The sequence below is a fragment of the Sphaerodactylus townsendi genome, linkage group LG14 (genome assembly GCF_021028975.2).
Source record: "Sphaerodactylus townsendi isolate TG3544 linkage group LG14, MPM_Stown_v2.3, whole genome shotgun sequence".
Classification (NCBI taxonomy): Eukaryota; Metazoa; Chordata; class Lepidosauria; order Squamata; family Sphaerodactylidae; genus Sphaerodactylus; species Sphaerodactylus townsendi.
Window position 1 is genome coordinate 19,980,422 of NC_059438.1, and position 22,716 is coordinate 20,003,137.

Sequence of the window (22,716 nt, forward strand, 5' to 3'; positions counted from 1 at the left end):
TTATTTCTTGCCTTGTTCCAAAGGGAGTTATTAAGCTGTGTGGCATGATAGTAGCAGTATTGAACTAGGAGCACTCTGGGAGATTGGATTCTCTTTCGTCTTCCATGAAGCTTGCTTGGTGACTCTGGGCCAGTCAAACACTCTTAACCCATCCAAATACTAAGGGCCCGCCCGGTTTAGCTTGCAAGATGTACAGAGATCAAGCTAGCTGTGGCCATCCAGGTTAGCGTGTAGGCCTAAACAAAAGGGGTTAAAAGGATATAATTTTACCTTCCATTCTAAATCCTGTTTCTCTTTTTTTCTTCTTTCCCTTTAACTCTTGTTTTGTTGGTGATTGAAATCTATACTTTATTTTCAGGTAAGAGTCACTTAAAGTTGGTTATGAGCTGTATTATAACTATCCTGTTATGAGATACTTTCACTAAAAAACACAGTTATCCTTATGAACCGCATCCATAAAAGCTTAGTACTGTTACTATTGTCCCTATTTTGCCATAATGCCTCTTCTCATGTTTACAACATAAGAAACATTCTTCCAAAGAAAATTGGATTAATCGTGGAGAATTTAGAGTACAAAGGATGGCGGATACTCTCTGGCTGGTGGTTCCGTGTAGTGTAGTGCCAAGTACTGAAGAGTGGGTGTTCTAGGAAAATCAGTACAAAGCAGTGTATTAGTATAGTAAATATTTCAAAATGTAAAAACAAGTACACAAATGGAAACCTCTGACCCACTATTCAAGATTTATAGTAGAAAACAGATGACTGGAGCATACAGAAGCGACAAGTAAAATGTGCTGGATTTTTCCAGCATGAAAACAGATAAATCCCAGCACTGTTCTGCCATCTCCATGGGAGCTACAAATTCCACAGCTTTTGGGGGGCTTTTTTTTTGAAAAACACGTTTGACCAATCAATTACAAGTAAGGCCCATTCATCTGCAGCTCCAGCTTTTGAAGTATGACTGATCCTCCCAGCGATTTCAATCTACTTTTCTCTGCTGGATCAAACCAAAGTCCAACATCCTGCTTCTAGCAGTGTGCTTCAGGAAGCTCACATGAAGGAAACAGCTGGTCACCCCCAGCTTCACAGTCAAGATTTACTGTCTCTATATGTTTCCCAAGCTACTCAGACGCAACTTCTGCAGAGGTGCCATTAACAGCATGTTCACTATAATGTGTACAACCAGGATTTTAAACACAAAAGATATCTCCAGAGGATAGCCCTGTTGGTCTGCAGTAGAACAGCTAGATTTGAGTCCAGTAAACCCATCGGAGACCAGATTTTTGGGGGTATAAGCTTTCAAGAGTCCACACATCCTTTGTCAGATACCTTCCAGTGTTTTGCAGAAAGAAAAACCAAAGGGCACTCTTCTCCTATAGAATAAAAGACAGGACTTTAACTCAGTAAATGGTTCATGGAAAGTGTAGCAGACAGCACTGGATCACATCCACTGTCACTGCTTCAATTCCATGCAACCGAGGAGGAATGTCACATAGGAAATTCTTGCCTACTGTACAGATACTAAAAATACAAAAGTCCAGACAATAAGGCAGGAAGTCTACTAGCATTCCCATAAGCATACTTAACCTATGCGGTCCCCTGTCTGGGCACACTTTTTGAGCGGCTGCACCATTCTCATGCCCCAGATTTCTCTGGGATTGGATGCAGTTCTGCAGGGCCTGTAAGACAGAGCAGTTCTACCAGGCATATGTTTGAGGCAGCTTCTATTATTACCACCAAAAGGCCTACCTCTTCCTGCCCCTATCCTTTTCATGGTTCTCTTCTCAATTGGTTGAGATGTCTAAAGGTATAATATTTTGGCATATTCTAATATTAGTCGTCGTAGCTGCCATCTATGTTTTAAATTGTTACTTAAGGTATGATTTTATCATTTTTATATGCAAGAAGCTGCTCTGAGACCGCAAGTAGCATATACATTAAAACAATAAGGAAGTCACAGAAAGTATCCTTCTAACCTCAATAACATGACAACATTCCCTATCCAGAGTAGCCACCATTTGAGTTGTAATCTATACATTCGCTCAGTTAAGTGATCAAAACAAGAAGGCCTCCACTCCACCACTGTGATTCCAGTGTAACCCCGTGTAACTTTTCGCTTTCTTTTAATTATTAAAATAGGATGGAAATATTTGTAGCTAACAACATGGCCATAGGGTGAGATAAGGTCGATGGCAGTGTACATTGCGCTTTGGAGACATATTGAGGAATTTAATTTAATTGGTGAACACATCCTCTGTGCAGGGCCTTAATGGAGTAAAGATCCCCGGGAGGATCACAACAGCCATGGCCAAAGTCCTCTGGGAATCTTACATGGAGGTAAAAAGCAACAGCCCTTTGCTTGCACCAAGATCTCATTTCCAGAGCTTTACTGCCTCAGAGTATGGAGATTCCTGCTATCATGAACCCTCTGCCCTACCCTCCCATAACTGTATGACTTGTAAAATGTTGTTTACGAAAATTAATTCATAGATATTATGAAGGGCAAGACATTAAACCCACCAGGAACACCTCTGCCTCTAGTTACAATGAAATCCTGAAGAGCTTTTATATATTACATTATTAAAATGGGAGGGTACTCTAAAGCCATGCAAAATCATATACATGAATGGGAGGCAATTCTGCACCCATCATGTACTCATCTGTGTCAGTTGCATAAATCATGCAACGATTTTTTAAAAATGATGAACGGAGTGGGCAATTCTACATCCACCATGGATCCTACCTACTGCCCCACCTGTACAAGTCTGGCATAATATTATTTACAACATTAATTTAAATTATGAAGGGGGTACTCTGAACCCTCCAGGGACCCCTCCAGTATTAGTTATATTCAAAATATTGTTTAAGTTTAGTAAATTATGAACGGAGGGGGGGGAGCAATGAAACCCACCATGTACCCCCCTCCCTCCTCAGCTGCATAAAACCTCCAAAAAGGAGGGGGCAATGAAACCCACAATGGACCTCCTCCTCAGTTGCATACTCCAAAACGAGAGGGGGGTGTGTGTGTGTGTGTGTGTGTGCAACCCACTATGAACACACACACACACACACACCCCTTGAGTTGCATAAATATCACCAAAGGCTGTTCTTTATCAATGGAAAGTCAACACTACGGACCTTCCCCAGCCCGTCTTCGTTGCATAAATATTACGTCTTTAACTATGGAGGGGGCAACGATACCCCCACCCTGAACCCGTCCCATTAGGATGGGGGGGGGGGCTCGCTTATTGTGTTGGGGGGAGGAAGATATGGGATGGGGGTGAAAGATATGGGGGCGACTCGCCCCCATATCTTCCTCCCATCCCCGTCCGTGGCACCCCCACACACACAATAAGCGAGACCCCCCACCCCCCACCCCGCATCCGAGGACAGCAAAGGGAGGCGCCTCCTCCCCTCAGCCGCCGCCGCCTCCTTCACTCCCTCCGTCCGTCTGTCCCTCCCGCCTGGAGCTCCGAGGGGAGGCGGCGGTTTCCCGGCTCCTCGGCTGCAGCCACACGGCCGGCTCTCTGCATCCCCCGCGGGCAGGTAAGGGCGAGCGCCCGTCGGCGTGGAAGTGGGGATGGCAAGGCGGGCTAAGCGAGGGGCGGCGCAGGTAGGCCGCGCGGGCGGAGGCGACGGTGGCCGGCCTAGGCCAAGGCTTAGCGACCCCGGCCGCCGACCTCGCGGCCCCTTCCCTTTCCATGGCTCCTCTCGCTGATTCCCCTCAGCGCTGCCGCCGTTTCGAGGGCGGCCTCTTTTGGCCGAGGTTCGCAGCCGCCGCCAAGCAGGCAGGCAGGCAGGCAGCGGGATAGGGACCGTATCATTCCCGATTTAAAAAAAAAACAGTGACCCTGAAGTCCAGCTCCAAACAATTGGACATACATCTGACATTAAAACGCTCTATTGCTGAACTGAAAGTAGCCTACTGAAAGGCTTCAAAGGGAGATTGCAACGCCGGTGTCTGGGAATAGAACGCAAAACCACAAGTTCAGGGCAATAGATCTCCCTTCCATAGGGACTCTTCCCATGGGGAGTCTTCTGTCGTTACTAATGCTGATTTTACCTCTCAGTTCCTTATATCTAATTGGTTTTGTTTGTTCCGCCTCACCTCATTAAATGCCCTATTAAACAATTTTCGTCCTCCTCTACTGTATATGTATCCTCACAACAACCCTGTGATGTGAGTTAGGCTGAGAGTGTGTGACTGGCTCAAGGTAACCCAGCAAGCACCCATGGCAGTGTGTTTTGTGCTATACCTCTGCAACCGGACTCTTGCTTGGCCCTTCTTGGTAACACAAGTCCCACTTTCTGACCTGGATATAAAAGGTTGATAGATCTTTCATCCCACTTGTATCTGATGAAGTGACTCATGAAAGTTTATGCCTTGGAAAATGTTGGTGATCTTTAAGGTGCTCCTGGACTCAAATTTTGTTCTGCTATTACTGACTTAAACAGCCACCACCTGAAACCCTTCTCCATAATATATATATATAAATGATATTTTGATGTAGCAGCCCTGATCTTGCCTCATATATAAATAATAAGTATATTTTTAAAGTATATGAAAAATGTATAAATAAAACAGCAGGTCCAGTTGATCTTCAGGGACATTCAACAACATTTATTCCAGCATGAGCTTTCACTAATCAAGATTGACTCCACAATGGAAGAAGCAAACTTAAAGTGAATAAATTTATGTTAAAAGCTGCAAACAGCAAATGTGTGTTTGTTTATAAGCCTGTTTTCTTCTCCAATGGGGAGGCAAAGAAATGACTATCACGGCACTCCCCTTCTGATTTTATCCTCCCAACAACAACCTTGTGGAGTAGGTTAGACTGAGAAAGAAAGTTTCCATGATGGAGTGAGCCTTGATCTCCCACATCCAATCCAACACTATAATCACTACATGGTTATATAAGGTGCCATTTGGACTCCTGATTTATTTTGCTGCTATATATCATTGTGACTACCCATCTGGAATTAACTGGAGGTTGTGTTCTTTGGTGGGGGCAGTGGGCGGGGGTCACCCCAGATTTATTTCATCTTTTGGTCACCCACTGTCAGCTGTCCATCTCATATCAATAATAATTGCTCGTTGCAGGCACTTTATCTTCTCTGAAGCCCTTTTCCTTATGGCAAAATATGTCATGCCAGATTTTTGTGTTCTTTTTCTCACTCTCTCAACAAAACGGCATTTCGCTCTCAATCTGCAGTAACTAATTTTGGAGCATTTTTAACAGATTTTGTGTGTGTGTGTGTCAGAATCTTTGGTGGGCTAGAACATGCTTGGTTACATGCCAAAATGTTCTCAGTAAAATGTTATTTTACTCTGTGTGTGTATGGATAACTGAGGCAAGGTCAGGGCTGCTAATCAAAATATCACAGACATGTAGGGGGAGGGTTTCAGATGGCTAGCTGTGTTTGGAAGATGTAATGGCTTATTTTAATGTGTTGATATCCTGCTTTTCTTCAGTTAAAGACAGTAGACTGGTTTACATTCCTGAGGCCCATCCTGATGCTGACCAGATGCTGAACTTTAACCAGAATTGCCCTTCAGCCATACTCTGTGACACATAATCTCATGGGTACAGAAAGGGGGAAGCATAAACTAGGGAGTCAAAATGCTAGAGGTAAATTTTAATGCAAAGTTCAGCTGTATACAAGATAGCAGTAGCAGTTGAGAAGGACAGTAGTTGGGAATGGTCTCTTTGGCTGATTCCGCATGGGCCAAAAACAGTGGTGTGAAAACGGTGTGAAAACAGTATAAACCCTGTATTGTCGAAGGCTTTCACGGCCGGAATCACTTGGGTGCTGTGTGGTTTCCGGGCTGTATGGCCGTGTTCTAGCAGCATTCTCTCCTGACGTTTCGCCTGCATCTGTGGCTGGCATCTTCAGAGGATCATAACCTCTGAAGGTTATGATCCTCTGAAGATGCCAGCCACAGATGCAGAAGCTGGCGATCGGAGAGAATGCTGCAAGTTTCCCCATATTCAGGCTCCCCAACCACACAGCTCCTAATATACCCTCCTTACACCGTTTTAAACCCTTTTACACCATTTTCACACTGTTTTCACACTGCTGTTTTTGGCCCATGCAGAATCAGCCTTTGCTTAGCTGTCTGCTTTCTCATAGAAACGTCATGATCTGTACTACTTGCATTTCATCACCTTTTGAGCTCACTTTATGCTGTTTCGATGTGCCTCTCTATACCCCTATATACTGTATGTACCTCTATATGATGTACCCAAGAGTAACGCTTGATTAAGGAGAAGAAAAGTTTGGATTCATACCCCACCTTTCTTTCCTGTAAAGTCTCAAAGTGGCTTACAAACTCCTCCCTTCCTCTCCCCATAACAGACACCTTGCGAGGTAGGTGGGGTGTGAGAGAGTTCAAAGCGAATTGTGACTAGCCCAAGGTCACCCAGTAGGCTTCAGGGGGAGGAGCAGGGATATAGTGCTTTTAATCATTTCTATTGAAGGTTATGGTTTGATATAGAACAGGAAGTTTGATATGGAAAGGATCCTTCAAATCAGGGCCCGGTTGAATTCCAACGTGCCGTGTTTCAGAGACTTGTGAGCCAGCTGACATTTGCGTTCTGTAAATATAAACAGTGTCCCTTCCATAGCCGAGTGTTAAGAAGTTTGCACCCAAAATGTTCATAGCTTGTAATTAAGTAAATATTGTAACAGCAACATGGAGAATGTGGGAGGTGTTGCTGTTTGTGCATCCAAACAGACGCTAAAGATAAATTGCTTTGGAAATTTACCAGAATTGTTGGTAAGGGACAGTGGGTAGATAATTGTTCACTGGCCTAAGAGACAATAAGGAGATAGCCTGAAAGATTTGCCTCTCTGTCTTTGCTACCTGCAACTTGGATGAACAGCTTTAATAATGCAGAATGCAAGAAAGATTCTTCTTTTGCGTGGAAACCAAAAACGAGGATTCACTTAGTGCTGCCAAAAACACATTATTTTGCTGTATTCCCATTCACAGTGGTGTTCTCAGTGGAAACAATAGCGGAGATCAGGTCTGCTCAGCTTGTGACCATTTATGCCTAATGCAGCCTGTGGCCATATGTTATCGATTTCCAGGACCCTGACAGCTCCATTTGCAGTCTCTTACCAGGACCCAAATTCAGGAGGTTTATGGTACTCCTGGTGCGATGTGTTCAATTTGGGGATTAGCAGTTTTGCATACCTGGAATACAGTATTTCAATACCATAAAACTGTAGGAAATATACCCTCCCACTTCTGGGGAATGTGAATAAGACTTTGGGCCATCAAACCATTCTGTTGCTCATGGAGAACTAGGATTATTTCTGTTCTTTTCAGATTTTGCATTACCATTTTTCTCTGACGTCGCTTGTTATTTTCATTTTCTCAATCTTCCAGAGTATCCAGGAGGAATCCCTCTAGCAGGGTTGTTGATATACTAGTGGATGCTAGAAGAATCTTGCCTCATTTTTTTTCATACTGGGCATTCAAATCACAGCCATTATTTTTGTTTTTTATATCACAGAAGAGAGTACAGAAATCAGTAATGGTGGAAATCCTTTGTAGAATTACTCCAGTCTAAGCCCACTGAAATCGAGAAATTATTTTGATTCCAGCCCAGAGTGAATTAGGAAATTTACTTTGTACCGTAATTTTTTTCCCATTGACTAATCTGAAAGTTACCTTGGATGCTTGTGCATTTTATTAGCACCTGTTTTGCTAATTTGTGGAAAAGATGGCAGGCATGAAATTGCTTCCATTCTTATGCTTTGCAAAAATATTTTCTTAAATTTAATCTGGTAATTTAACCTTTAGTCTCTATGGTATCCTTTCATGTGCTTCCCCTCATGTACGCTACTGTGGCCTAATGGTTAACAGCCCAATCCAGAGCTGTCAAGCAGGCAGGGACAGCACTGCTCTGGTACTGCCCTGCCTGCTCCAAAAGGCTTTCCTGTGGTGCAGGAAGCCCAAGAAGTTTTAAAAACTTCTAAAGGGGGAAGTGGAGATATGCCATGAAAATTACGGCTTAGGTCTGAGTCCTGCTCCTCTGGCACAAGGTGACTAAACTGGCAGTGGAATCCAACTAAGGTTGGTTTCACCCTCGGGAATGCCTCCACCATGCCAACACAGTTTGGGGCAGCAGGGAAGTGCCGGAGGAGAGCTGGATGATGAGTCTGGGCATCTGAGGAATCCACTGAGGCCAGGCACATGCGTAAGTGCCTCTCTGCCAATGTAAGTTCCCTGGAGAGGGCGCTTCCTCTGGCATAAGCACGTGCCATATCCGGGCAGAGAGTTGGCCCCCTCCTCTGAATTGGGTTGCCCGAGCGGCAGACTAATCTGGAGAACCAGGCTAGATTCCCCACTCCTCTATGTGAGCATTAGACTCTAATCTGGTGAACTGGTTTTGTTTCCGTGCTCCTCCACGTGCAACCTGCTGGGTGACCTTGGGATAGTCACATTTCTCTTTAACCTCTCTCAGCCCCCATCTACTTCTTTAGGCATAGGTGTCCTACTCACGGCCCTCCAGATGTTATGGACTACAGTTCCCATCATTCCCTGCCAGCATCGTGCTGGCAGAGGATTATGGGAACTGTAGTCCATAACATCTGGAGGGCCATGCGTTTGACACCTGTGTCTTTAGGCGTCTGTTATAGGGAGGGGAAGGGGAGGCAATTGTAAGTCACTTTGAGACTCCTGAAAGGTGGAGCAAGTCAAGTACAAAAACTAATTCTTTTTTAAAAATATAGTAGTAATGCATTGTTAAATAAGAGTTTATTAGTTTTACCTGTTGTTTTTGTGTATGCATATTTAGGAACCAGCTTGAGGTGTGATGCTTGAGTGATACTGACATCATGACAGCAGTTAGACACAGAAAAGGAACAAAAGCCTCAGAGGTTCCAGATGAGCGACATGAGAAGCACTGGAAGCTGGATGGGAAAGTTCTTCCAGGTAGGTCATCTTGTTTGTGAGTTTCAAAGAAATCTTTATAAACACCATTAGTTCACCGTCTTCAAGTAAATTTAAATACTTAATCTGTATTTATTTTAAAGAGGAATGTAAGAGATCAGAATTCAAACAATGTCTGTCAGATTTATGTCCCCATCTGAGCTTGGTCCTGTGTCCCCCATCTATCAGAACCAGTAAAAATTGACCTTTTTTCCCCAACTGAATAGAAATATGAGAAAAGCAAATAATTTGGGGGGAAATACAGTACCTAGGTAGGAAAGGATCCAGGGTACTCCAAGGATCTCAGGATCTTGTCCACATTCCTCTTGGAAAGCTTTTAAAAAAACAGTTGGATTTCTCCCTGTTTGATTTTTCAACCCTTTAAATTAATACCATAGAACCAGAGAGTTGAAAGGGGACATATATCTAGTCCAACCCCCTGTCCAATGCAGGATCGGCCTAAAGCATCTCTGACAAGTAACCATCTGGCTGTTGCTTGAAACTTCCAGTGAAGGTTTGAGCACTCCCGCTGCCGGCCCACATCTAGAGGAAGGGACTGCATTTTTTTTCAAGCACGTTGCTGGAATAAATGATCACAAATGATAAATATTTACCAATATCTTTGGCAGGTGGAAAAGTGTGGAAGAAACTTTCAATCATCACTGGTGGTTTTGTTGGCATTTCCCTAGGAATTCTCACTTCTGTTTATGTTGCTACTCTCCATGAAAATGATCTATGGTTTTCTAACATCAAGGTAACAGACTGACTTTAATGGCATCGTTCCTTTCCCTAAGGCGTTTCTCACAATATGGATGATGGCGTGTCTTGTTGATACGTGGCTTTGCGAACACATTTATTGTGCAAAGCTTTTGCCAAGCGTACTGTAGCACTGCATTTTCTTCATTGCTGATCCTTGTATTTTTTTTTTACAAAATTGAACACTGTTCTTATCAGGTATTCTCTTGAACATTTACTGTAGCAGCACAAGATACGTGTGTCATGTGCCATCAGGTTGGTATAAGGCCACCCTATGAATTAATTATCTCCAAAACATCCCATCATGAAAGCCTTGCTCGGGTCTTGCAAACTGAAGGCCATGGCTTCCTTTATCCATCGCATGTTGGGAGCAGCAGTGGCGTAGTGGTTAAGAGCAGGTGCATTCTAATCTGGAGGAACCGGGTTTGATTCCCCACTCTGCCGCTTAAGCTGTGGAGGCTTATCTGGGGAATTCCAACACATGCCACCTGGGTGACCTTGGGCTAGTCACAGCTCTTCCGAGCTCTCCCAACCCCACCTGCCTCACAGGGTGTTTGTTGTGAGCGGGGAAGGGAAAGGAGTTTGTTAGCCCCTTTGAGTCTCCTACAGGAGAGAAAGGGGCAGTGGTGGGATCCAAACATTTTAGAACAGGTTCCCATGGTGATGGGATTCAAACAATGGTGTAGCGTCAATGGGGCTGGGCGGGGCACAACGGGGGCGTGGCCGGGCATTCTGGGGGCGGGGCATTAATAATTTCTCTGTTACTGTAAAAAACTCTTACTGTAAAAAAAAAGTTCCTAATTTCCAGCTGCTATCTTTCTGTCCATAATTTAAACTCATTATAGCAAGTCCTGATGTCTACTGCCAACAGAAACAACTACTTCTCCTCTAATTGACTGCCTGTCAAATACTTAATACTTTCAAATACTTAATTTTGTTTCTAGAAATCAGAAGGAGGATACTTTCCTTAAACAAGGAACTTTACCATATTTCTAAAACATGTTTTTAAAACAGCCAACAGGGAGAAATTATCCTGTTTTTCTAGCTTCGCTAACCAGCCACATAGGAAACAACAGGACTTTATGATTTTTGGACCTAGTGGAATTTCTAACGGAAAAGCAGACCCAATTAGTAACCCCCTCTCGGCACACACAATTGATTAGTAACCCACTCTCGGGAACTGGTGAGAACCTGCTGGATCCCACCTCTGGAAAGGGGGGATATAAATCCAACTCTTCTTCTTCTACTACTGAGTCGTGTTCCCCAGTGTGGGACTGCATCCTGCAACCTGCAACAGTAGAATTCATTACGTGGTACATTAAAAGTATTTTCATCGCATGATGTCCTGATAATATGTTTTATCTTTAGCTCTCTATTAGGGCAAATTCAGTTGCAATTTATTGCCAGTTCTTGTAAAATAAATCAGGACTGGGTAATGATAGAAAATTTTCCAAGAGAAAAAAAGGAAAAAAAAGATTGGGTCAATAACTCAGTGATCTGAACACAGATTCTTTCTGGCAGATGAAAAGCAAATGATGTAGAGAGCTTATTAAGAATGCACCTTTTACTTGTTCTAGTTCCTGAAAGCGTGTAATGTCTGGATATCAATAGGTATCCGCTCCACTCTCATGGGAGGACACAGCATTGTTGTGAGCCGCTTAGATTTGTAATTTCTCAGACCTTGGATAAGAAGCTGAGACAGTGAAGCAATATTCAGTGAGGTAGCATGCGTTGTGTGGTTTAAAGGGAAAAAATGAAAACAAGATATCCATTAAGTAGACAAAAATATATATTCTGTGTATATTAACACAAGCGGGGCCTACAAAACTCACAGGAGGGGGGGTTCTTATTTTCCCCATTGTGGTTCCAGGCCTCCCCACACCCACCTTGCTCTCATCGTGCTGCTCCAGACGAGAATGGTGGTGACTCCTCCTTCCTCCCAACCTCACTCTCTTGCCACCACATTTGGGGAGAGCAGTTCCCCCTCCCCCATGCAATTGGGCCCAACTTTAAAAAGCAGGGGACATTTAAACCTCTCATGGTTTTTTTTAAGTTTCAGATTTTTGTTCAGATCTAGGGGGTCCCCTAAATCTGCGGAAACATTTGTTAGTGGGTCAGTGTGCCCTCTATCTGCTTATTTAGGTATTTGCAGGCAGGAGACACAGTTGGAAATTAGCTATACAGATGTAAAATGTATTCTGTATATGTTAAAATATAAAATATATTATCTTCATGTCCATTTGCATAATTATTTTGTTTTTTTGCTTTAAAAAAGGTGGTCCAATCCAATCATAGATCATCTCAACCACTTTGACCCTCAGTGTAAGTCGAGACATCTAATGAGCAATGTTCCAGAAATCTGAAGCAAAGCATAGGTATCAGACATGATATGTTAATGGTAAAAATGGTATTACTTATGTAGAAAACAGCCCTGACTTGGATGGCCCAAGCTTGCCTGATCTTCGTAGATCTTGGCAGCTAGGCAGTCGTCTCTAGTTGGTATTTGGATGAGAGACCACCAAGGAAGCTTAGGTCACTGCAGAGAGGAAGGCAAAGTGCCTCTGTTCACCTGCTGCCTTGAAAACCCTTTGGGGTCACCATCAATCATGTATGACTTGATGACACTTTTCACTACCAAGAAAACAATGAAGTGAGACAAGATAATCCAGATACCAAGCAGATAGTCCACAGTCCTGAACCGTTCCCTTGACAACACAACTTTATTCTGTAAATACGGATTCTATCATGTGCATAAAAAACAGATCACATTTTTTTTAAATTTAGAAGTATGTAGGGCTTGCTTTCTTAGCTCCCAGGGGAGTTCACAACATGGGACACAAAGGTGGAAAGGACCTTAGAGGCCTTCTTAATTCAGGAAGACCGAAATGTAGGCATCTCTGATAGACAGCTGCCCAGCCTCTGTTTGAAGAGAGAGAGAACATACCCTCTGCTTCACTCCCCAATACTGTAATTGGTTCCATTATTGAACGTCTCGTGCCATTAGGAAGTTTCTCCTTAATGTTCAACTGAATGTTACCCTCCTGCAATTTAAGCCCGTTTGATTTAGTCTTGCCTAATGAATAACAAGTAAAAGTCCAGCGATAAAACAATTACAAACCAAACAGCACTATTAACAGTTACCCTTTTCTAAATCTGTTGTATTGTTATGAGTGCTAGGAAAGCCGTGAATTGCTTTAGTGCTAGAAATGTTTTGTGAATGAAGAAAGCAGATGTTATCTTAGTATGAAACAGATGTAAAATGGTTGCGTTTAGCTTGTAAAATATGGCGTTTGGTTGAATGCAGCTGGTGCCAGGCTTACTAATTAATCACATTCGAGGCATTTCTTTACTAATTAGATCCCCCTCCATGTCCAGGCCTCCCAAAAATTCAATTCCGAAATGTTTCTGAGTCTTTCCAGGTTTTTAATACATGGAAATGATTTCCCCCCAAGTACATGTTTTTAGTATTCAATTGGTATAGAAACGTCCATCTCAATCATTGTATACTAATTTTTTGGAATTTCTGGTAGTTTATTCTGATTCTAGTGGCACTTCAATGCTTGGAATATAATGTTCAAGAGGGTTTTGGTATAAACCATCTGCCGTTCTCTCTTTCCTCGTTGGTTTGCTTAATTTTGGTTTGTATAGTGAGAATTGGACTAAATAAAACTCCATGTATGAAAATCCATTAAAGCAATCACTCTGTTCTAAAATGAGACGTCCATAAATAGCATAGTAACGTTAAAGTAAATACCAGTGTAAATGAGTTTTTTAAAATGTTGAAAAAATGCGTGGAGGATGGAATTGTTGTTGTTCTTGTAATTCAAGAAGTGGCGTAGGAGGTTAAGAGCTCATGTATCTAATCTGGAGGAACTGGGTTTGATTCCCAGCTCTGCCGCCTGAGCTGTGGAGGCTTATCTGGGGAATTCAGATTAGCCTGTACACTCCCACACACGCCAGCTGGGTGACCTTGGGCTAGTCACAGCTTCTCAGAGCTCTCTCAGCTCCACCTACCTCACAGGGTGTTTGTTGTGAGGGGGGAAGGGCAAGGAGATTGTAAGCCCCTTTGAGTCTCCTGCAGGAGAGAAAGGGGGGATATAAATCCAAACTCCTCCTCCTCCTCCTCTTCTTCTTCTTCTTCTTCTTCTTCTTCTTCTTCTTCTTCTTCTTCTTCTTCTTCTTCTTCTTCTTCTTCTTCTTCTTCTTCTTCTTCTTCTTTACATTTGACTGGGTAGCCTTCATTTGTTTCTTAATATGAGCCACATTGCTCGTTTTAAATTGGGCAGTTGGGCATATCCAAGAACAGGTGTGCTCGAATGCTGCTGCCATCACATGCATTGTACACAAGTTACAAAGAACACACAGATGAGCTCGGTACACTTTTCTTTATATGTGTATTGAATAATTCTCATGTTAACGTTCCATACGTGTAGAGATGAACATATGGCTTCAACCCACATTCATCCAGGTGATGGTGCCTGGTTTCATTTGTAAAGCGAAGGCACACTGACTCTTTCTTACAGACAGGTATATGAAAACACGTGCAGGTCATACGTGGATTAATTGTAACGTATGAACAGGGCTACAGAGACCTTTGCTAATGTGTTTAGTAGCTGCACTTGACTGAAACAACATGGTGACATTTAGCAAATTGCTCCACATAACTTTTTTCTTAAGGAAAGCTGAGATTCTCATGATTTTTGCAGATGTTTGTTTAGGTATTTATCCAGTGCTTTTTTCCCAAAGCAGTTTACTGCACCATTCCCCCCGGCCCCCCCACCCCCCGGCCCCACTTTCTGCTATTATGCTCACAACAACCTTGTGATTAGTCTGAGAGAGTGACTTGCCCAAGGCTGCCCTTCAAACTTCCCTGGGCCTCCCAAATCATAGTCTGACACTCTAACCCTCTACCACACTGGCTGTTACCATGCTGGTTATATCAGCAATCCTTAATGAAATGCAATGAGGGGACCTCACTGACTAGTTTCTTGAGTATCTATATCTGTTTACTTTTCTTATGAAATCCAAAGTTGTTTAATAGATTTGGATATTGGTCATCTGGGTTTAAATGTCTGCCATGTCCCTGATTGGTTTCACAGGATTATTGTCAGGGTGAGGGTTAAAGACTAAATTGATCTTTTAACCACATTGCATGAATTGCTGCTCATTGGCATTTTAGGTATACCGACATTACTCAGAGATCCAGCTTAAGCAGTTTGAAGATTGAGAATCAGTTTCCTCTTGCATCTTGACTGGTGTGTTTCCTTACAGGAGGTTGAGCGGGAAATATCCTTCAGGACAGAATGTGGCCTGTATTACTCGTATTACAAGCAAATGCTACAGGCTCCATCCATTCAGTCAGGTATTGTAATAATGTTTTGAATTTATTTTTTACTTCCTAAATTGCACAAAGAGCAAGTTGGCTTTCAAAAGCGTGGCTCTTGTGTTTTAATGGGAGAGCTGGATTCTCACTGGCACTGGCACTGGAATAGGTACATTCTAAAATAGGAAGGCAAAGTTCTTTCTGACAGTAGTATTTTGAAATGAAAGAGAACTTTCTTTCGTTTCTCATTTTGTGAATTCTCTTCAACAAGAGAACAGGGCTGGATTTGCCAAAGTCTTCTAAGTACTATTTTAAAAGCTTCTTAAAAGTTGACCAGCCCTTATCTCACTTATTCCTTCTCCTATAGGTTTAAATAGCTTGATGTATGACAATAAAACTGAGTCCATGAGGACAATTAATATACTTGAAAGAATGAATGTTTACCAGGAGGTACTTCTGAGTATTCTATATAGGACTTTGCATATTAAGGTAAGTATTCTATTACTATTCATTTAGAAGACCAATGCATCAAAAAACAAAAATATTTATGGATTATTTCTCAGAAAGTAGTTCTGTTTCTAGGTCTTTAAAATCCATATTTTTTCAAATGGCTAACAAACACAGCATACCGAGTAAATATTCATGTTCAAGTATGTTCAACAGAATTTAAAAGGAAAGGTGATGAGTCAGACGTTCAGCCATTGTTATCTGGTTCTCCTTTGTTCATATTATGTTTTCGTATATTTGTGCAATATGCTGTTTTAGTTATTAGATTTTTTTAAAATGGCAGCCATCTTCAATATCCTAGCGATAGACAGGCAAGACAGAAATCTACCAAAGTACTTGCCAGCACATTTTAAAACTGCACCCTGCTGTCTAAAAGTGAGAAATAAGCAAGTTGGGCATGGAACCCTAAATGTACTGAAACAGCCTGTAGAGTGCTGCTGTTTTTTGGATTTTTACTCCAGGTAAACTAATGTCCTGTTTCTAAGCTTGTGCTCTTCATTAGAATTAGAAGACTGGCTACAATGCAGAGTTGCTGTTGCCACCAGTTCCCCCCCCCCCCCCCCCCATCTCAATCAGTGGCCTTCTCAAGAGCAGAAGACAACCTGGAGATGCCAATTGTAAGAGCTGGTGCTTCCACATCAGGGGAAGCAGGTATCTAGCTAAAGCAACAGTTCAGACCTGATGGTTAAAGGTGCAAAGTTTTTTTCCTGCTTCCTTTGTATATCCCATCTTTTTGTGAGAAAACAATGGCTGCTTTTTTCACTGGCATATCTAGGTGGAACCCGCCCCCCTTTACTGGCAAGAAAATTACTTCTACATGCGTAATTATATGCATTCACCAGAAGTGTTAGTATTCTTGCAAGTCAAAAGTTTGGGTCTTTTATGCTTAAAGAACCAAACTATGTCCAAATTCAGAGCAAGGAGCCTGCAAAAAGCCCAACAGGAAGGAAGGAAGGAAGGAAGGAAGGAAGGAAGGAAGGAAGGAAGGAAGGAAGGAAGGAAGGAAGGAAGGAAGGAAGGAAGGAAGGAAGGAAGGAAGGAAGGAAGGAAGGAAGGAAGGAAGGAAGGAAGGAAAGAAAGGAAGGAAGGAAGGAAGGAAGGAAGGAAGGAAGGAAGGAAGGAAGGAAGGAAGGAAGGAAGGAAGGAAGGAAGGAAGGAAGGAAGGAAGGAAGGAAGGAAGGAAGGAAGGAAGGAAGGAAGGAAGGAAGGAAGGTTATTTGCGTAACTGAAAATATACAGTTTAACATGATTGATAATTCATATGTTGATTAATAATCCATAAAGTTTCTTTATCCCAAACATTCACTGTTCCAAGTCCTTTATTAGGAAGCGGTCCACAGGAACTCTCACAATAAGTAGTAACTGTACATCGTGCACAGTTGTTGTAAAGAGCATGGGATAAATTTGCATGGTTCGCACTTGGGTTATTGTTCTCTCAGTCTTTTCCCTTTCTCTAAGAAGCCATTTAGCCCCATAAAATGTTTTGCCTGCCATTCCCTTCACATACTTGTTATTGTAGCATCCCACCTGTTCTTCCAATATGCCTTAAGTTAAAGATTTAATTTTTTAAAAGATCCATATTGGGTTCCCTACTGAGCCACATTTGGCTCTAGTGCCAGGGGCGCAGACCTCCGTGATGAACAGTTGATTTCGTTCTAAAACAAACAATGCATATTTAACTCTCTCAATTCATCCTTGCTTTGCAGAAATTTTTAGAGCCTATTTATTTTTACATCTACACGTTATTTGGCCTTCAGGCGGTTTATGTGGTTGCTCTCTATGTAACCAGCTGGCTTCTTAGTGGGACTTGGCTTTCAGGTGTATTAGCTGCCTTCTGGTATATTACAAACAGGTGAGGTTAATTTTGTAATGTTTTTCCAAAAGCAATGTGTTGTTTTTCGTGTATTATACAAAAGGCGATATTAAATCTTTTAAAGGTGGGTTAGAAAGCCTGTAGGTATATTTGCTTTACGCCTGTCCTGTTCCTTAGACTTTTTCTTTGTCTCTGATTCACTAAGCCCCAGAGTGGAAGATAGGACTAGAGAGGAGCTATGGTTCAGTGGCAGATTATCTTCTTTACATGTAGAAGATCCTGGGTTCAGTTTCTGGCCGGTTAAAAACAGGATGAGGTGATGTGAAAGACCACTGCACTAGAACCTGCAGAGCAACTGCCAGTCAGAGTAGATCGGGGTCCACTACCTTTTGGAGCCTACAGGCACCTTTGGAATTAGGGCACAAGTGTGGTGGGCACAGCCATATGATGGCTGACACAACATGGCTGCCTCAGGAGGCGGAGCCAGCCTCAAAATGGCTGCCACAATTTATTTTCATTTATGCTGTGAAGATACTTGTGGAGTGGTAGCAGCTGCTGCTGAGCCTTGTTTTTAACTGCACAGCCAATCAGATCTCCAATGCCCAGTCATAAGCTCTGTGGGCAAAAATCTCACCTGGCCCCACCCACTGTCTAAGAATACTTGGTGGGAGCCAGAAGAACTCTCGGTGGGCACCGTGGTACCCGCAGGTACCGCACTGGGGACCCTTGGCATAGATAATGGATATGAGGACAGATCTTGATTTGTTGCAGGCCCCATGTTGGAGCCTGGGCAAGAAAAGGTTTGCCTCCCATTGACTGTGAGAAGAGTATCATTTTCCAGAATGGGTCGCCGGTTGTTAATGATGTGTTCAGCCAGTTTGATCCGAGAGCCATATTTTAGTGTTCTAAGCTTGTTGTAATCTGCCCAGAGCCCTTTGGGAATTGGGCGGGATATAAATCCAATAAATAAATTAATAAATAATGCTGCCCTTGACAGACAAGTCGTCTGACTCAGGATAAGGCAGTTTCGTGTATTGCCTCACGCAACACATATGTGCATGTGTAGCTGAAGCTTAAGGGGGGAGTACAAATTAGTGGGGAGAGTACAAATTATAGGAACAAACTGGGATGCTCGGGGGTGAAAATCTGAGGGCTGGGTTGTTCGGAAAAGCCTGATCTAATTTGCGGGTCTCCGATTTAGATTATCCCAAAGGGAAACCATTTTTCTTTCTGCAGAAATGTTGAAAGTGGAGCCGTCAGCCGGTTACAGGGTGGTTACTGCTTCTAAACATTTATTTAATGCCATTAGCGTTCTAGACAGCGTGGAGAATAGAGACACGACACAGTTAATAAAACTATCCGTTAGTAGCTTTTAATCAATTAATTAAAACAACCGCTGCAGTATTTTACTACTGGATGATGTTTTAGGGAATGCTCAATTAGTCAGATATTGGAGGAGGGGGGCAGACTGTATTGTTGGTATAGGCCAGTGGTGGCGAACCTTTGGCACTCCAGATGTTATGGACTACAATTCCCATCAGCCCCTTCCATCATGGCCAATTGGCCATGCTGGAAGGGGCTGATGGGAATTGTAGTCCGTAACATCTGGAGTGCCAAAGGTTCGCCACCATGGGTATAGGCCAACAATTTAATGTTTTTGTATTGTTGGATGTCTTCAACACTGATTGTTTGAAAGCCATCTTGTGTATGTTTCTCTCACTTTAGGCAATTTGTAGCATTGCCACAAACAATCATTTCCCCTTCCCATAAATTATCTCTAATTAAAATCTGAATTTAAAAAAAACACTTCAATGCAATAGTCAGGTTACTCTGAAATATTTTCCTTTATTTGACAGTAGTTAACGTTTGAAGTACTTCTTGATTTTTCCATCTTTGGTGCTGGCAAGTACCTTTTGCTTTTGTTTTCTGCAGAATAGATGCCACTCGGATAGAATTCACTATTCCGTTAAGAGAGAACTGGGCACTGCCAATCTTTGCTGTTCAAGTTGCAGCAATTGTATTCCTCTTCAGGCCTCATTTACGACCTACTCACGAAGTTAGTTGCTTTTTTTTTACTAGCGCTTCTTTCTGATATGATTTGATTCTAAATATGTTTATATGTCAGAGGTGGTCTGTATAAAGCTACTGCAATAAAAAGAGATGCTGAGTGAGTGACCTGTTAAACTAATTTATTGTCGAAGGCTTTCACGGACGGATTCAACTGGTTGTGGTGGGTTTTCTGGGCTGTGTGGCTGTGGTCTCTTAGATCTTGTCTCTTAGATCTTGTTTCACACTGTATCACAGATTTTTCTCTGTGATACACCTCTGAAGATGCCAGCCACAGATGCAGGCGAAACATTAGGAACAAGATCTACCAGACCACGGCCACACAGCCCGGGAAACCCACAACAACCTGTTAAACTAATTATTTTATGTCCTCCCACAATTAAACATAACTTTTTAGCACCACAGTCAAGTTTGAAACAATGCATTGGAAGAAGAATAAGAGTTTTTTTGGATTTATATCCCCCCTTTCTCTCCTGCGGGAGACTCAAAGGGGCTTACAATCTCCTTGCCCTTCCCCCCTCACAACAAACACCCTGTGAGGTGGGTGGGGCTGAGAGAGCTCCGAGAAGCTGTGACTAGCCCAAGGTCACCCAGCTGGCATGTGTAGGAGTGCACAGGCTAATCTGGTGAGTGATTGGTACTTTAAGAGTGCAGTCCTAAGCAGCTGCATCCTTTTCAGCTCACCGAAGTCATTGGACTGAGAAAGGAGTAACTCGGTTTAGGGGGAATTGCAAGCATCAATTGACCCTTTTTATCTTGCCACGTTTTTTCCTCTTGTCTCTCATTTGGCTGATGTTCCTTTCTTCTTTTTTTTTCCAGAGGCTGACGTATCTGACAGTATTTATTTCAACCTTCCTCTTCAGTTTGACTTGGCAGTTTAATCAGTTTATGCTGTTGATCCAAGCTCTGGTTTTGTTCACACTTGACTCTCTTGACTTTCTTCCTAGGGGAAAGGTGAGCTAATGACTAGATATGGGATTCTTGATATCATTGCATACACTTACATTGGAATAATAGAAAGCTGTTCAATTTGAGTATGCTAGATTGCATGTTTACATCCCAGTTGTTGGATATAATTTGAAGTTTAAAAAACAACACCATTGTTGTTCGAAGAATGTCGAAGAAGTCAAATAATACAGGCCTAGACTCAAAGCAGACTAGTTGTATATACATGTTTAAGATGCTATATCTTGTTGTTTTATATTTTTAATTAAATACTAGCATTTGAGTTTCAAAGTGGCATAAAATTCACTGCACCAAACAGGAGTAGTTGACCACAAGATTATCTAGGCCAGGGGTAGGGAACCTGCGGCTCTCCAGATGTTCAGGAACTACAATTCCCATCAGCCTCTGTCAGCATGGCCAATTGGCCATGCTGGTAGGGGCTGATGGGAATTGTAGTTCCTGAACATCTGGAGAGCCGCAGGTTCCCTACCCCTGATCTAGGCAATTCTATATTTGGACTGTTAACTCTGTCTCTCTGTCTCTGTCTCTGTCTCTCTCTCTGTCTCTGTCTGTCTGTCTGTCTGTCTGTCTGTCTGTCTGTCTGTCTGTCTGTCTGTCTGTCTCTCTCTCTCTCTCTCTCTCTCTCTCTCTCTCTCATGTTTGTGTGTTTGTGTGTGTGTGTGTGTGTGTGTGTACATGCACACACACATTTTTGCAGACAACCTTTATATTTATTCTTCTGTTGGTTATCCTACCCACTCTTTCTTGCTGGACCAGTATGCTAATTGTGAGATCTACTTGAAGAAGTTGGATACTTCTGTTTCAAGCAACAATTCCCAATGTCTCTGTTGACGGTGTTTTGTAGAAGTAATTAATGTTTGTTTTAGGCTTATTTTTGCATAATTTGTTGTCATTGTTTTTGCAGGTTACCTGGATCTATATAATACAAGTAGTCAGTTTACTGCTCGTCTGCTTACTACAGTTTTTCAATACCATGATAGCAGGATCATTGCTTCTAAGCTTTAATATGTCCATCTTGTTAGCAAGAAAACTTCAGGTATGTAGCTTTAAGCGATGGATTCCCTCAATTACTGTTGCTAGGCAACCACAGTATTCCATGCTGAGTTTCTGTGAGCAAAAAGGCAGAGGAAGAGGCTAAGGTCCTCTTTTGCAAACTTACTGCAAACGAAAGTGTGATAATGGCCCATTTTAACCTTAGACAATTTAAGAAAACTGCACGGCCCACCTGTTTGTTCTTGTGCTTTAAGCTCATGTCTTTCATACAGGACACAAAGTCACATTTCCTTTTGTAGATGGAGATTCATGATCATATGAAAAGGATATTAAATGATGATGCATACTTTACTTCCAGTACATGACAGGAAGTCAGAGCCGCTGCCCCCACTTTCCTGTGTGTTTCAGAACTGAAATGTATGCCTGTGTGACATAACAATGGGACTCTTGTGTCAAAAGGTGCCATCAAAATTGGCTCTGATAATATACTGTTCTGTTCAGTACCTTGGAGAGCACCCAGAGAAGGCAAGGGCTGTTGGTACCTTGAGAAGACCGAGCTTGACCCCTGCTGTTTATAGGGCTAACACACCAAAGCACACAGTAGTAGACAGACCTGAACTACAGTCTGCACTTGTTTGGCAAAGACCGTGGTCCAAACGAGGCAAGTCACTTTCCCCCCCACATCTCTCTGAGAGGAACATCATACTTTTGGAAATCAGACACATAAATAGGAAAGGGGGGGGGGTCTGTATGCCTCTCATCACTCTGGGATTCTTAATTGCCCTGCCAAGTCTCTGTTTTGTTAAGGCTCATCCCATATAAACTCCTGCATTCATATTTATGAAGTCTTCAAGATTTCTGCCTTCCATTGTCCCGTCTTTTCTTCCTCTCCTACACTGCAAGAGAGTTAGGATTTTCGAAGCTTCACTGGTTTCTCTCTTCAAAACGATGACTCTTTTGCTACTCTGAAAGTGAGGCTGGGGTGTCTCCTTAACCACCAGTAGTGTTTTAGTACAATATAATGTAGTAATGTGCCTTTTTTACATTAATATTGGATACACTAGTAATAGCGGGTGATGCGTTTGATCATCTTTGAGATCTGTTTTGAACACTAAAATATCAATTGCTTACATTTTCCAGAATAACCTGAAAACTGGAGGCTTCTTTAGCAGACTTGGGAAGCTTTTCCTCCATGTGCTTTTAGTGCTATGTTTGACATTTCTAGTAAATAATTTTATGAAGGTGAGTATATGTGCTTTTTTTTCTAGTTTTCCTGTTTTAAATATGTATAGTATGTGTATGAGCTCCCAAAGGCACCTGGTGGGCCACTGCGAGTAGCAGAGTGTTGGA

The 22,716-nt window shown here is 42.4% G+C and overlaps 1 protein-coding gene across 1 annotated transcript in view; it reads left to right on the forward strand.

Annotated features, from left to right (window-relative positions):
• Positions 1 to 3,424: 3,424 nt before the first annotated feature.
• The window catches only part of DPY19L3 (dpy-19 like C-mannosyltransferase 3), a 43,663-nt gene continuing 24,371 nt past the window's right edge, over positions 3,425 to 22,716 (forward strand). Inside the window, exons 1-10 of the mRNA XM_048515910.1 lie at positions 3,425 to 3,546; positions 8,808 to 8,944; positions 9,571 to 9,695; positions 14,969 to 15,059; positions 15,388 to 15,509; positions 17,234 to 17,379; positions 19,273 to 19,396; positions 20,227 to 20,361; positions 21,278 to 21,409; positions 22,507 to 22,608. Coding sequence (XP_048371867.1) covers positions 8,848 to 8,944; positions 9,571 to 9,695; positions 14,969 to 15,059; positions 15,388 to 15,509; positions 17,234 to 17,379; positions 19,273 to 19,396; positions 20,227 to 20,361; positions 21,278 to 21,409; positions 22,507 to 22,608 — 1,074 coding nt within the window. The 5' untranslated portion in view covers positions 3,425 to 3,546; positions 8,808 to 8,847. The remainder of the gene's footprint in view (positions 3,547 to 8,807; positions 8,945 to 9,570; positions 9,696 to 14,968; positions 15,060 to 15,387; positions 15,510 to 17,233; positions 17,380 to 19,272; positions 19,397 to 20,226; positions 20,362 to 21,277; positions 21,410 to 22,506; positions 22,609 to 22,716) is intronic.